This window comes from Medicago sativa, chromosome 3, assembly GCF_051527215.1.
Source record: "Medicago sativa cultivar Bolivia chromosome 3, Bolivia_mono, whole genome shotgun sequence".
Lineage (NCBI taxonomy): Eukaryota > Viridiplantae > Streptophyta > Magnoliopsida > Fabales > Fabaceae > Medicago > Medicago sativa.
In genome coordinates this window covers 87,500,289-87,516,317 of record NC_140751.1, presented here as the reverse complement: position 1 = coordinate 87,516,317, position 16,029 = coordinate 87,500,289, and the positions used below count along the sequence as shown (strand labels likewise).

General features: G+C 29.6%; 1 protein-coding gene across 1 annotated transcript; it reads right to left on the bottom strand.

Moving 5' to 3' along the window:
* LOC146941468 (Late embryogenesis abundant (LEA) hydroxyproline-rich glycoprotein family) lies at positions 1-1,315 on the bottom strand. The gene has a single exon (XM_085755252.1). It carries the CDS (start codon positions 1,239-1,241, stop codon positions 606-608), a length of 636 nt encoding a protein of 211 aa, XP_085611378.1. The 5' UTR covers positions 1,242-1,315; the 3' UTR covers positions 1-605.
* Positions 1,316-16,029: the final 14,714 nt, after the last annotated feature.

Genomic DNA, 16,029 nt, shown 5'->3' with positions numbered 1-16,029 from the left:
TTTAATTAAAGTATACCATATATAATTCTTAAAGTTGAGGAATTGACATGTAAATTCTGCAGATTCTCCAAACAAAGCAACAAACTTTCCTCCCTTTAATTTCTCTCCTCTTCTTAGAATCTATCTACATATTCTTCGACCAAAATAGTTTTTTCCTTTGTATGCACCAACAAAGAAACAAATGTGACCCAAAATCTACTCATTCATCCACTCATAAAAGGTACGAGACCATGAAATCCATTCATCACCTTCTTTTCTTTTTACCCCGTTTATCATACACAAAACCAAACCAATTTAGACACACAAGACGACATTAAAAACCAAAGTGATAAAATTAACCAACTATCTATAAAAATATTCTTTCTTTATCATAATAAAAAATATCTAATAAGCATTCTTTTTTCATTTTCACTCCCAAAGTTGTAAAGTAACTTTTGGTCCTATATATTATCATTCATATATTTTATTTACAAAATCACATATAGTGGCCACAAAATACAAAAACCAACCAATATAAAATAAAAATAAAAAAACTTAAAAGAACTTCTATAACTCTATGAGATATATGAAGAGTACTTAGCAATATTATCATGCTTAATCTATGTTTAAATTGTGGTAGAACACAAAGCACCCAGTTTTGAATTCAGAGGAGGCACATTCAAAGTGGGTCCAATTCCAAAAGCCACTATAGAATCACAATTAACATTAAACCTGTAACGACCAGAAACCCAAGTACCAATTTTCCAACGAAGTTTTCCATTAGCTTTAAGACTCAAACCCAATCTTCCAGAAACTTGATCACGACTCATTTCGTAACCAATAGAAGGAGCAACAGGTAAACCATTTCCAATCAAAGAAGATGATAAAAAATTACTCTCTTGTGTTCCTTGGTAAAAAGGTGGCACAAATGAATCACTAGTTATTTGTTGATTCTTGTAAGTTGCATAAACTTGAAACTCGTCGTAGTAAATGCTAACTTTTTGGTTTGGATTTTTGGAGAGAAGAGTGAGTTGGATTGAGGAGTTGAGGATTGGTCCAGAGAGGTTTAGTTGATAGATGTCAAGTTCTTGGAGGGAGAATTGAGGTTTGGAGGGTTTAAGGATGAAATAGATGAGAAGTATGAGTAATAGGATTGTGGTGAAAAATGTTGAGAAAGCAAAGAAGATTTTCTTGTAGTTTCTCTCTATTCTTACTTGTTTTGTGGCACAGTGTTTTGGAGATTTTATTGTGATTTGAGACATTTTGTAAGAAGATTGGAGAGAAGGGTGTGAGAGAGAGAGAAGAGAGAGTTGAATGGAGGGATGTTTACAACGTTAAGGAAGAGAGGGGTGGGGTGGTTTATAAAGAGAGCAAAAGCAGCAATTATTATGTCTTACAGAATGCTTTTGAATAGCAGTTCTAAACTCTGAATAAAGTTGTGGTGGATTAGTATTTACTCCCTCAGTCCCGGAATAGATGACCCATTTGAAAATTTGCAATTTTGATTTAACGTACTTTGACCATATTTTTCTACTAATATACAAAGATAAATAATATCATATAAGATGTCGTTAGATTCGTTTCGATGAGTATTTTCAAAATATCAAATTTTCATAATTTTTTTAACATATTATTCAAGATATTTAAGCTCAAAATTATGCATTGAGATGCATAATATCGTGTTATGTATTATGGGACGGAGTGACTAGTATTCAGTAACTCAAAGAGATTAAAGTGGTAAATTGGAAAGTTGCTTGATGTTGGAGGGAAATTCTAGCATGTCAAACGTACACGCGTCTCACTAGTCATTATTTATGTAAACTCAGCTGAAATGTTGCGAAAATTCAGACTCCTCAATGAATCATGTATACATTTTCTCCTACTTTTCACAAGAATAATAAAGTTATTTAGATATAACTAGCATGGACACCCGTGCCAAGCACGGGCTAGAATGTCGTTATATTTGATGGAGGGAATATTGTGATGTATCAGGTGTTACTTAAAATTTTAGATGGAGTTTTTGTTGTATCATTATCACTTGTGTAATTTCTCTTTATCCAAATTGTCGATCTACATCAACGTAGGCTCCCACAGAAAGCCCAACGGTGGTATCACATCCGGGTTCTAGGGGAGCGAGAGTTGTTCTTGGTGGTGGACTACAGACACAAAGATCTTAACACTTAATGGAGAGATGTTAATGTCTCAAGTGTGAGTTAAAATTCCGTATTGTATGCAAGAGTAGATGTGAGAAACATATAAGTGAAATGACTCATATACATAATGCCTTAAGACTTTGAAAGAAGATAGGATGTGAATCTCACTTCTGTGATTGATCTTAGCTTAATGTGATAATACAATCCATTGTAGGATCCTAGCCTAATGTGATGATTTGTTTCGTTATTTTTTGAGTGTCATTTGTTTAATTTTTCATCTTAAATTTTAGTTTTTGAATGTGATTAGCTTTCATGCACACAAAAAAATAACCTTTATCATTTCGAATTCCTTCACTTATGGTATTTCATGGGATCTTGCTATGGAAAAATGTATATGTATGATGAGTTGACAAAATACATATTCGTTAGGCATTTTAAATAGATGTACATATTTTCAATAAATCTAATATTTTGGTAGCATTATTGCCCAGTAATATTCAACTTCTTCAACAAATCCATAAAATCACCAGCAATTCATTATGTTTCCTATGCTCTCACGAATAAAACGCACACTCCTTATTTTTTTTTCTCTTTTCATTTCTATCAAGTTCAAATTCATTTTTAATCTTCTTTTCTTTCATAATTTACTTTATCTCTTCTCATGAAAGAAAGAAACAAACACCCCGCCAACCCACTTTTTTTTACCATGTCGTGACTCTGACCTTATGTGATATCTCACCAGATCACATACATAATAGTCTCACACTTAAGGGAGAGATGTTTATGTTTCATATGTGAGTTAAACTTGTGTGCAATAATATACATTGAGTAACATATAAGCAAGAAGAACAATATACCTAATGTCTTAAGCTTTTACGCAAAGATGTGATGCCAATCTCACTTGTGGAGTTTCTCATAGTCAAATGTGATGGTCCAACCCATTGTAGACTCCCTCATAACTCTAAACATTATAGTGAGTTAAACTTGTGTGCAATAATATACATTGAGTAACGTATAAGCGAGAAGAACAATATACCTAATGACTTAAGATTTTACGCGAAGATGTGCTGTCAATATCACTTGTGGAGTTTCTCATAGTCAAATGTGATGGTCCAACCCATTGTAGACTCCCTCAGAACTCTAAACATTAATTTTTTATTTTTTATTTTTAGATTTTGAATTTCATTTGTTTAACTTTTTATATCAAGTATAAGTTTTTGGATGTCATTTGCTTTCATACAATTTTTTTTATCCAATCAATATTATATCAAATACCTCCATATTTGGTCTTTGGGTGAACGAACATGCTAATGGAAAAATACAAATGTGTTATGCTGAATTGAAAAAGTACATGATTATTAAACATTTTATAAAGATGTGGCGTTTTTTTAACCGAGTCTATTTTTTGGTGAAATATTTACTCTTAAATTTCCAACACTTTTTAATTGACCCATAAAATTGTCAGTAACTCGCTATATTTCCGATACTTCCATGGACAAAACACACACTATTTTTTTCCCTTATCATTTCTTTCATGTTCAAATTTCTTTTCATATTCTAATTTAATTTTATTGTTGCTAAATTTATTTCTCTCGTTTCATGAAAGATGGGAACACAAACTTCCCTCCGCAAAAACACCATTAATCCATTTTTTTTAACCATGTTGTGCCTTCGCCTAACCTTATTTGACTATCAACAAATTACAGACGCATTGAGTCTCACACTTTAGAGATATATGTTCATGTGTAAATTGTGACTTAAAGTTCCATATTATTGGATGCCAAAGTAGACGTTGAGAAACATATAAGTAAGATGACCAATACACCTAATGCCTTAAGGTTTTCGATAATGATGTGATGTCAATCACAATTGTGTGGTTTCACTTAGCCTAATGTGATAGTCCAACCTACTGTAGACACCCTTAGAACTCTCAACATTACGATAAACGGTTTCGTTAGTTTTGGGATGCCAATTATTTAATTTTTATATCAAATTTATGTTTTTGGGTGTTGTTCACTTTCATGCAATATTTTTTAATCAATCTCTAAGATATTAAATTTCTTATCCTTTGATCTTTGGTGGAATTTAACCATAGACAAACACTTAAGTGTTATGTTGAGTTAACAAAATATGTGCTTAGTAAATTCTTTATATGTTGTTGCGTTTTTTTACCCGAATCTAACTTTTTGGTAAAATAGTTTTTTTAACGCAATCTAACTTTTTGGTAAATTAATTACACAAAAATCTTCAACTCCTTCAACAATTTCATAAAATCACTTGCAACTTACTTCGTTCTTTATAACATCATGGACAAAATACACAATTCTTATTTTTTTTAACCGGTATCAGTTCTCTCAATCTCAAATTTATTTTTCATCTTCTAATTTCTTTGATCTCTTCTCATGAAATAAAGGAACAAAAACACACTTCTATTAAATTACCATTAATCTACCTTTTTGATCATGTTGTACATCGGTTTGACCTTATTTGGCTATGTCACGTAATTACGGACACAGAGAATGTCACACTTGAGGGAGATATGTTATCGTGTAAAATAAGAGTTAAAGTTCTACAATGAAAGGAATAGTAGATATTGAATAAGATAAAAGTGAGATGACTCACAAACGTGTTCCTAAATAATTTGGGAGAAATTGTGGTGTCGATATCATTTGTCTAGTTTCTTTTAGCCTAATGCAAAGATACAACCCAATGTAGGTTATGCTTGCAGTCCCGAAATTATGATGATTTGTTTTGTTATCTTTTGAATGTCATTTGTTTAATTTTTTTATGTTAAATATTATATTTTGGAAGTCGTTCGCTTTCATGCAATTTTTATTTGTCAAGGCGATAACTTTTTTTTATTTAACCTCTATTATTTTAAGTTCCTTCACTTTTAGTCTTTAGTGGGATATGACAAAGGAAAAACGTTTATGTGTTATGCTGAGTTGAAAAATACATGTTTATTGTACATTTTAAATTGATGTGACATTTTTAATGAGTCTAATATTTTTGGTAGAATAATTACTCAATGATATCCAACTCCTTCAACAAACTCATAAAACTACCTACAACTCACTCGTTTTCCTTGTCATTTCTTTCTAGTTCGAATAATTTTTCTAATTTAATTTCTCTCTTCTCATAAAATAAATGAGAAAAAAAAGACATTTATATGAAACCACCACCAAGCCACCTTTTTTACCATGTTGTGCCTCTGGCCTTATTTGACTATTTCATCATATCATAGACATAGAGAGTCTCACGTTTAAGGGAGAAATGCTAATTTGTCATGTGTGAGTAAAAATTCAATATTGCCAGCAAGATTTAATATTTATGAACATATAAATGAGATGAGTAATATACATATTGTCTTAAGGTTTTGGATGAAGATGCGGGGTTTCTCATTCTGAAACACAATACCTTGGTATATGTTCCTCATCAATATTATTGGACATCCAACTTTAAATCTTAATTTGTGGTTTGAAATATGCAACTGTTAATATCATTCAAGAACTCAATTGAATACCATTTGCTTTGTAACTTTTTATTTTGGTCAGATTGACAAACCGAATCAAAGCTAATATTTTCCTTCTCGTTTTCTGGAAACAACGATAGAATAATATTGTTAAAGTGCTCAAATGGGTCCAAAGTTTGAGCAAGTATCCCTCGCTCTTGATTTTTTTGGAGATCTATATATTTTCCAAATTATTTGGATAAACAAAGTCAATAAGGGAACACAATGAATAAGTTTGATCTAACCCACATGTTTTGGTCTGGGACTACTTTTAAGGTCTCGTGTTTGATTCTCTCTGCTGCCTTCATATCAATTTTAAGGTCTCGTATTTTCTTTTCAAATCCATGTATCAATGCTTCATTGATTTTCAATGGAATATTGAAGGATGAACCGGTTGTACGAACACCTGGAATTAACATGTAAGCTATGACCCTAGGAAAAAAATGGTCAAATTGATAATAGATTAGAGCCTCGTAAGTATGTGGATAGCAGTTCAATTTCTGCCTCATGTGTATGGAAAATATTCGGTTGAGATGAGAGAACTCGTCTTATGTATCCCATAGGTTTTCCAACTAAGATTAGTCACTGCTAAGCGGTGATGTAAGCTTTATACCAATTTCATGATAACTCGAAAAAATATCAAATATAAAATTAGTTACCAAACTTAATTGATACATTTAATTAGTATATCTAATAAACATTAAAAATCATTATTTATTATTATTAATAATAATATAATAATAATAACAATAATATTTAAAAATTGATAATTTCAGCAAGCATTTATTTTGTATTATTTTCGACCAAAAATTTTCATCAATAAGTTAATCGATTGTTAGAGCATCCACAATGGACCTCTCCTTTTGGTTGCTTAAATGAGTCTCTATGTACATGTAACTTGCTCTTATAATTAATACTTAATAAGATTTAATCTTTCAAACTCTAGGAGTATATATGTCACCAGAATAACTCAAGGACTTTCTCTTAGTTCGTTCCTTTTATTTTTCCTTTGGTTTTCTTTACTTTTTATTTTCTTGTTATTTACTTTTTTCTTGGTTTGGTGTTTGCCCCTCAGCTTTTTGCTTAGCTTTATTGAGAAGGTTTTGGTCCATCCCCCAACTCCTTTTGTTCTTGTTTCCTTTTATTTATGCATTTATAAAGTGATGCAGCTGGTTCATAATTGAGCCCCATTTAACTAAAAAAATAAAAAAAATCTCAAACTCAACACTTCAAAAAATATTAAATGGGTCTTAGTAATAAATAATTGTTGTGCATTTTATATTAAATGTGTAGTTTTTTAATAAATAATAGTTGTTTTCAATAAGAAGTTATTACTTTCAGTTGCTTTAACATGTGCAATATTGCTTCTAAAAACCCACAGGTCTAGCCACTGTATATGTTCTACACCTAATTTTCTAGTTCTATCTAGAGGAGGTTCGGTTTAAAATTAACATAAAAAAAAAACACATTTGTTGGCTAGTGCCCCTTTTAAAATAGATATATTTTGATTAATGTGTATATACACTCTTTACAACTTTGTTTGTATGAGAGGTAGTACAATACTTATATTATTGAGTAAACGTGTTTTATTCAAAATATTGATTGTTTAAATGATTTTTTTAAATTACCATTTACATGCTCTTCAAAGTCAAATGAGGTTTGGGTTTTATCATTTTTTAAAAGTGAAAACGAACCAAACTGAATCGATGGTGTACGGTTTGGTTCGACCAAAACTGCATTTAAATAAAAGAGGAATTCCCTAAAAAAAAATAAAAGAGGAATTTTTTCTTCTTCAAATGTTTGTATTTATTTAATACTGAAAATAAAATATATGAAATTCCGTGAGAACACATAATTCAGAAATAAAGTTGCAATAAAAATTTAGATTTTTTTTTAGCAAAATTCAGAAATAATCATAGTAATAAAATTCAGAAAAACTTTTGCAACGTAAGAATCTAGAATATGTCAAAAAAGAAACTTAAGAATCCAGAAGAGAAGCTGCAACAAAGAAAAATGAAACCCTAATTCAAAATTCTTATAATGTAACACTAATCCAAACAACAAAGAAGAAAAATAAACAAAAGCCTTAAAAAGACTAAAATACACACTTATTACATATGATTCGTGGGTATAAAATGAGTAAATGACAAATTATCAAAAAAACTAAAGTTTGGCCCTGACAGTTAATATAGGATGTGCGACCTTGAACTGAATATATAGATAGGAAACTACTTTGTTCTCAATATTATAAAGGTCTCTGCAAAATAATGAACACATTGTAAACAAAACCGACAAAAGAAATTTCAATAATGTTGAGTTTCCTCCCAATTAGAAGAAATACAACCAAACTGGAAGGAATTAAAGTCGATTAAACTGAGATATACTTTAGTTATAAATCCGATAAGTTCTTTGTAAATTTGAGGAACATTGAGTAGCAATATGGTCATCCGCAAACAAATATATGGGAAAATAAATATGTTACATTAATAGCAAAAGAAATTTAATGAATAAGATCATATCGTTATATGATGAAAATAATGTCTCAAATGAAGCATTTTCAAAAATGATATATAGTAGACAATTATTTGGAACAAAATATAAATCATGAGAGAATTGGAACAAAATATAAATCATGAGAGAAGATTCAAGATCCCTTTCGTTTATGCCTTTCTTCAGCTTCAAAATCAATTTCTCAACAAATTATTTGATAACTACATTCTCCCTCTTATTTTCTCCTGTACAGCTAAAAATCCAACTATTAGCAATAAAATCCTAAACCATGGTCACAAACCATGATGAAGGGGAACGGTCTGATGCAATCAACAATAAAATTTGATGAAATTGTAGGAACTAAAGGTGTTCTTGATCTTCTTACCGTTCTCAAAACCATTTTTGAAAAATAGTAATAGTGATGAGAATAGGATGGGAGATAAAGATCTGAGCTATTTTATTTCCTTTTTGTGACAAAAAGAATCATTACCTTTCACTATTTTAATTTGGTTTTAATTTGATTTTAATAGGTGAGAAACAATTCAACGATAGTTTTGAATTAGACCAATTGTCAACATTCTTTTTTAGGACTGTTATAAGTGTTGAATAATTTGAATTTAATTTCATTAATTGGCAGTTGATAGTTTCTTGTTTGATTTTTTTATGGGCAGTTTCTTGTTTGATTTGATATCAGGCAATTAAATTTCTAGATATCATTTTGATCATAATAATAAATCGAATGATTTCTTAAAATAGAGGCAATATATGGAAGTATATGTTGAGACTGAAATATCAGGTGCTAAGCATATACCATGTAATGGAAATTTGAATTTTTCTAGCATTAATTAGCCTGACATTAATTAGAATGACACTATAACATGCCATATGTACTTTTGAATGAAAATGGTTTCACTTGTTTATATTGTAGATGTAGATGTAGATTGTAGATGTAGATAAGGATACAGATAGAGATATTGATAGTTTAGCCGAGATTGTTGTCTTTTTTTTAATATAATTTTAAAATAAATAAAAAAATATGGGTATGAAATAAAGGCAAATAAATATTATCGATGTTGATGAGTGACTCAAACAACCCTAAGTATGTGTTTTATCATGCAATTTGTAAAAAAATTAACAAAGAAGTTTGAGTATGTGTTGATGGTAGAAATAAATAAATATGGGGAGATAAAAATGGAATGCTTGATTAGGTGATAAAGAGTATTTGATGCATGTGAACTAATTTATCAAATGAAATGAATGGATGAGATTTGATGTTAAAATAATTTATGTGAAATAATGTATATCAACGCCATGTTTAGTGAAAATGAGTGATTGACAATAGAAACGAAAAAACTTAATAAATTAAATCAGTTCTTTTGAATATGAGCAAATGAAAATAATAAAGAAAATAGTGAGGTTTAGATAAAATTCATTGAAAAAAAAATAACTAAAATAAATTTTCTACATTTTCGCAGGGGTCGGTCTTGTTTTACAACATACATGAATAGTTTGCACCACAAAAATGTAAGATAAAAATATAATATCTTAAGAACTATCAACTAATATGTTACCCAAAAATACTTGAGAATTCTCTGTTTTTTTTAAGGAAGAATTCTCTTTTATATGCACAACTTCAACGTTGGAAGAACAAAACATTGACATGCCTTTCACATATCTCTCATTATTAATAGTGGCAAAAAAAAAATAGTTTTGGAATGAAGAAATCTGATTCAAAACGTCTTTCAATTACGTCGCTTCAAATTAATAGAAAAATAATGAAATTCATTAAAACGTGAAGCAAACTTTTTCAAAAGGTGTAAATATATATGGGGATGAAAACCCTAAAATTAACAGAGCCGACAGCTAAACCTATAAAAGGGAATCAAAATTCGGAAGGAAAAAAAACGGTACCTAAATCAATTTGATAATAATGAAATCAATAAAATTGAATTGGTCAGGAGGTAGAAATATTTGCATTTCAAATAAATGATATTATAAACAATTTGTACGAAAGGAAGATGCATATACAAATGATGAAAGACAAATTGACTATATATAGGAAAAAAAACTCAAGACTGGCTAACTTAATATGATGATGTGTTGATTACAATTTGACTGGATGATAATTAAGAATTATGTACCAACATGTAATAATTGGTACATATCTTGTCATAAGCCGTTAGAACTCGAGGGTATCATAGGATGAATATGTGAATTTGAACAAAATACATGGATATATACAATATGTGAATTTGAACAAAATACATGGATATATACAACATGGAGTAATATCATAAATTGAATCAATTTTTGAAATTAGAGTGATGAAAAAATATGTTAAGAAGAAAAGTGTTTCAATAAAATAAAAGAGAGATTTTGAGAATAATTTTAAAATTTTAGTATGAATTCTAAATGATGTGAAGATGTTCGAGACGGACAAACAATATAGGAAAAAAGAAGCAAGTAAGTCACATCAATTATGCCATTAATTTAGTAATGAAATTAGTAACACATTAAATAGCAAAAATAATTTGAATAAAATATTCCATTTATTTTTTTGTCATTATAAGCCTTTTAGTCAACTTGCATAATCATGGCAATTACATAAGTCTTGCACAAATCACATAATATGTACCAATTACACAAAACATTAAATGCACCTTTCAATATAAGGATGCCATGTGTACTATCAAAATAAAATAGTGCAAATATATATAATAGAGATTTGGAAAATTTTCATTTTTAGTATTTTATGTTAATTTAATTTTTTCACTTTATATATTTATTTATAATTTTTTCACTTTATATATTTATTTATTTGAAATAGTTTAGTTACTTTTTTGTACTAACCCTTCGTTTTGCAGGGAAAAAAAAACTCTGGTAATCTAGAATTCAAGGTGAGATAATTATAAGTAGATTAGTTATTTAACTTGTAAATGTTTATATAGTTTGATCTTTGATCTACTCCCACTTTATTTTGTCATTTATTTTTCAAAATCTACTATGAATTTTGTTATCGAGAAAGTATTGTGTGGTCAAACTTCAAATAAATATTATTTGGGCACAAACACAAATGAAAAAATGTAGAGAAGAATTAAACGATGGGTAAGGGACACCGCGAGTTTCACACAGGAAAGACCCCTGTTTGGAGCCTCTTTGTAGTGTAGTTGCCCCACCGATTCTACACTGTAAACTTAGCGTGAAATAGGGATAATTTTCTCTCCACACACAAAGGAAAGCCTTGGAGAAGATCAAAATGGGAGATTGTCATGGACTCATTGCCATATACATATTTAGGTAATCCAAAGCATTTGATAGTTATGATTAGAATTATTATTTGTTCTTGTTGCAATATAGGCTTAGAAATTGTATTGATTGAGTTTAGCAATTTTATCAGTTAAGTCCAAGGGTGCAAATATTTAAAAACATAAATTATTAGCTTAACAAAAAAAAAATAACTGCTGAAAATAAAAGGCCAAAAGTACAATTTTGTCATTTAATTTACTTTGCAAAATTCTTATACTATTTTTTAGATGATAAGAACAATGTGAACTTTTTTTTTTTTAAATACATTTTTTTATATTTAATTTTTATTTCCATCAAGAAAAGTATAAATTTGGTGTATAAAACTATGGTATGAAAATTATAAAGCTCATAAAAGAAAAAGAAAAAGCCCTTTAAAGATCCGTGCGCAATGAGACACATAATGACCTATATTTTATACATCTAATTCAATCTACGCTTAATTAGGTGCATCTAAACTAGTTTTTTTTTTTTTTAAGGATGGTACATCTAAACTAGTTGACCCTACACCATTCTCCACTTTAATAACACAAAATGTTTTCTCCTTTTGCAAGTAATTACGGAGCAAAGTTTTAGTTGGACAAAGCTTTCAACTCTTCACCTGAAAAATAAAATGGCACGTTCATACATTTCAAAAGCTAACAACAACAAAAAGTTCCCAGAGATGAACTGTAGAAAATCTAGGATATAAGTTAGCTATGTTAATGTTAATAATATATGTTACATGTATTTCTTGTTGTTTTCACAGTACATCCTTTCTTTTCCTTAGGTCGTAAATAGCTTTGGTCGTTTTCAAATGTTTGGTTAATTAGGTTGATTGAGACTTCCATGTAACACAAGCAACCAAAGTTGGGGCCATAATTGTCCCCAATACAACTTTTTCTTTTTGGTGCACAAATGGGTGCGCTAAAGCTTTCTCAAAATGAAAAACAAAATCTACTTCAGACAACTTTGTTTGAGTATTTTAAGAAAAATTTGAATGGAGAATAACCAAACAAAACATAAGTGTGTACAAAACGAATTGAAACACAATATACATGCAAACTTTCATGTATTTAATAACTTTCTTTCATGTATTCAATAAAATGGTGTTACTTAGTGTAACACTGTCAATTAAAATGTTTGCATTAAGACTAAGGAACAAACCAAATTAATCAGCCGCAACAAGTGCATGTCACTAGTGGTAATTAGAGCATCTCCAATGGGAGAACTAAATTTAGGTTGCTTAAGTTGATTTTTGTGGATCCAAATTGCCACATTGCAACTAAGCAACTTTTAAGCAATCTCAATCAATTTTACTTCAATGGTGATTAACAATAAGCAACCCTATACATGACCCCACAATTTTGTATTTTTTAATCTTCACTTAAATTTGATTCAAATTTAAATTTAAATTTACATATTTTTATTAAATAGCTAAAAGAGTTGATGAAACCAATTCTGTTAATAAATAAATAGTAATAAAAATTCATTAAGAATTAATGAAAACATTTGACACAATTTTGTAATAAATAAATAATTAAAAAAAATAGTCATTGTGAATTAATGGTTCGGTTGACTTTCAACCCACCCACACTTTCTTCTTGTATCTAGACTCTCCACTCTGTTTTTCTTTCCTCACTCAAATCCAGCAATACAACAATCACCATTTTGTTTCTCTAAAACAATCACTATCCATCCACTCTAAATCCAATCCATTTCTTTCTCCAAAACACTCATAATTTTTTTGTTCCGCTCAAGCATGACCCAAGCCATAGCTTCATTTTTTTCTGGATCTATAATTCCCTTATTCCATTTTTTTAAGATCTACTACCTTTTTTTTGAGCGGTTTGTGAATTTTTATTTGTGGAAAAGTTTTTATTTGAGACTTTTTCATGAGAATTAATCTGAATTCCATTGCAATAGGTTAATCTGTTTATTCCCTCCTAATATGTGATTTTCTGTTGAGATTTCAACCATGTTTTATTGTTTTTTATTGAGAAGCAATCCACTTTTTACATTGCTTAAATAAGCAACGGACAGAAAAAATTAAGCAATGAAACAGCCATCTGTATTTGCTCCAACGCTGAAAATGTTAAGAGACAGAACTTATACATCCACGTACACAATAAGCAACTAGCGCTGGAGATGCCCTTGTAAGTTGTCATCATAGTAGTAAAATTACACATGGCATGGTACACAAGAAGTGAAGAAGGTTCTCCCATAATAAGTGGGCCCTACCCTAGGACTCCCCACAAAAACAAAACAATGTCACAGTATATATCGGATGTCTTGTGATACCTTAAGATAACGATTTTGCTAAATTTAAAATGATACTATACTAGTATATACATACATTATGATCCTGCCACGATTATTGAAGGAAGAGGATGGGGTGATAAGTCTTTAAACTATAATAAGAAAGGGTGATTAAGAAAGAAAAGCAAAAGTAACGCTTTTTAAAAGAGAGTTAGAGGAGGTAGCGTAAATAGCCTTTCTTCATGATTGGAATTGGAAATGGCCTAGTGGCATGCATGCATGCCCGATCCCATATTGTCATTTTAATTATTTTTTAATACGTAAATGTTAGAATAAGATTAAATGTTAGGGTAGAATTTTCTCCTTAATTGATATTTAAACTCTAATTTTTTAACTCCTACAATTTCCTTAGCTCAAATCAATCTTTTACCTTCATTCAAAGAAAATTACAGAAACTTGTGTTTGTTAGTTTCTTGTGCAATTTTCTTTCATAATAATAAGACAACGGGGTGAGCATGAAAAGGAGGGAACATGTAGAATCTATGAAATGACTTTTTGATGAGTCAAAAAATAAAAATGAAATGACTTTTTGCAAACAAACGAAATTATTGTTATTTGATGATTTCTTGACCTTAAATGTGTTTTAGTTTAGCTTTTTGAGTTGAGATAATTGTCCACTTTCAACATGATTTTTCAGCTTGCGGGGCCAGAGTCAGTTTCCATGGTTTTAATCGATATGATTAATCATCAAAGTCTTTAAATAGTTTAATAGCAAAATAAATAAATAATTAGTAAGAGATTAGCATGGGATGTTCATCATATGCATATATATATCAACACATGGTGATGGTGGACCATTTAATTGCTTTAAGTTTGGACCCTTCTAGTGAGTAGTTAACTTCAAATAGCACTTGTGGTAGAGACGTTTGACATTAAAAGTTCCTTTTTTTGTCAGTTATTATTGAGTATCAAGCCCTTCAATTCAATTAAGAGAAAGTTGAAGACCCCATAACTTATGTGGTTTCTTTCTCCTCTTCTCACCTTTGTTATCTTAAGACTCTCAATTTGCTCAAATTATATATAAGGGGTTCTTTCAATATGTACATTTGGTTAAGGTTCCTAGTAATCAAACATAATATAGAGATCAATAAAATAGATTAAGTGTATTGTGAAAACACAAGCAAAGTAAACAAACTTGAAATAAGGTTGTTAAGTACAAGCAATGAAATGAAAAAGGTACTCATTTACTTACCACTTCAAACAACTTTTGGCACTGTTTTTTCCAAGGGGTCCCCTGATTGAGTGTATGTAATATTTGGCTCTTTGCATTTGTCCATTTTCTAAAGTACGTATTCTTTCTAATTTCTTCTTAAATTTTATCCACAAACTTAAAGTGTAGCAATTCTTTGAAAGTGAGATTGAGTCCATAATTTTGAACTGCGCATTTCAAAATTTCAGGGGATAAGATCATTCAAGATATTAGCAAGTGAAGGAGAATTTTTTTATTTTTACGAAAAAGGGATTGTTTTTTATCTCCTTTCTTTTCTTATGCTAGCACCCTATATAAAAATGGGGTGGCTCAATAATTGTTTTAAATTCACAAAGTTACATATTCTAAATTTTTTGAAGAAAAAAAATATATGAAAATTACTTTCTGCAGGCGAGGATTTTGGTTTATTTTTTAATGAAAAAAAAACTTTTCATATTTTCCATACTATTATATTAATGTATATCAAATAATTAATCAAGCAATAGTGCATTCCAAAGACTTCCAGAATACTGATCAATGCAAATATCCTTTTACATTAAAAAAAATCTTTCATTTGAAAAGATACATCTTCTTTAAACTAACTTAAGAGTGATACTCATAAGATTAAACTGAATTTACTCTTTAAATAATACTAGTGTGACATCTTCATCAGGAACTTCAAAATGACTTCTTTTTTTAGGGGAACTTTAAAATAACTAGACAAAGCCTTAAAAAGACATACACGAATTTTTAAAAATAATTGAAGTCCTAAAAGAATAGAGGAATGACTTGTTCCAAAATATTTTTTCCTTCCTGAATTTGAAATTCAAGTTGATAGAGTGTGTTGTTACATGATTAGATGTGTTTAGTCATGAATTACTGCAACTTTTCATTTGAATTAATTTTTTGTCGATAAAAATTTAGGTGAATCGAGTCTCACACATGATATCAAGTTTCAATGATCAGTGGAAGTTAAACTCATGTTTCCATGATATCGAGTCTCACACTAGTCATGAATTTACTTCTTACTAACTAAATCAACCTCTATTGACTTTGTTTGAATTCATTTATGAAAGAGTATAACTCTTTTTCATAATTGTTTCCTC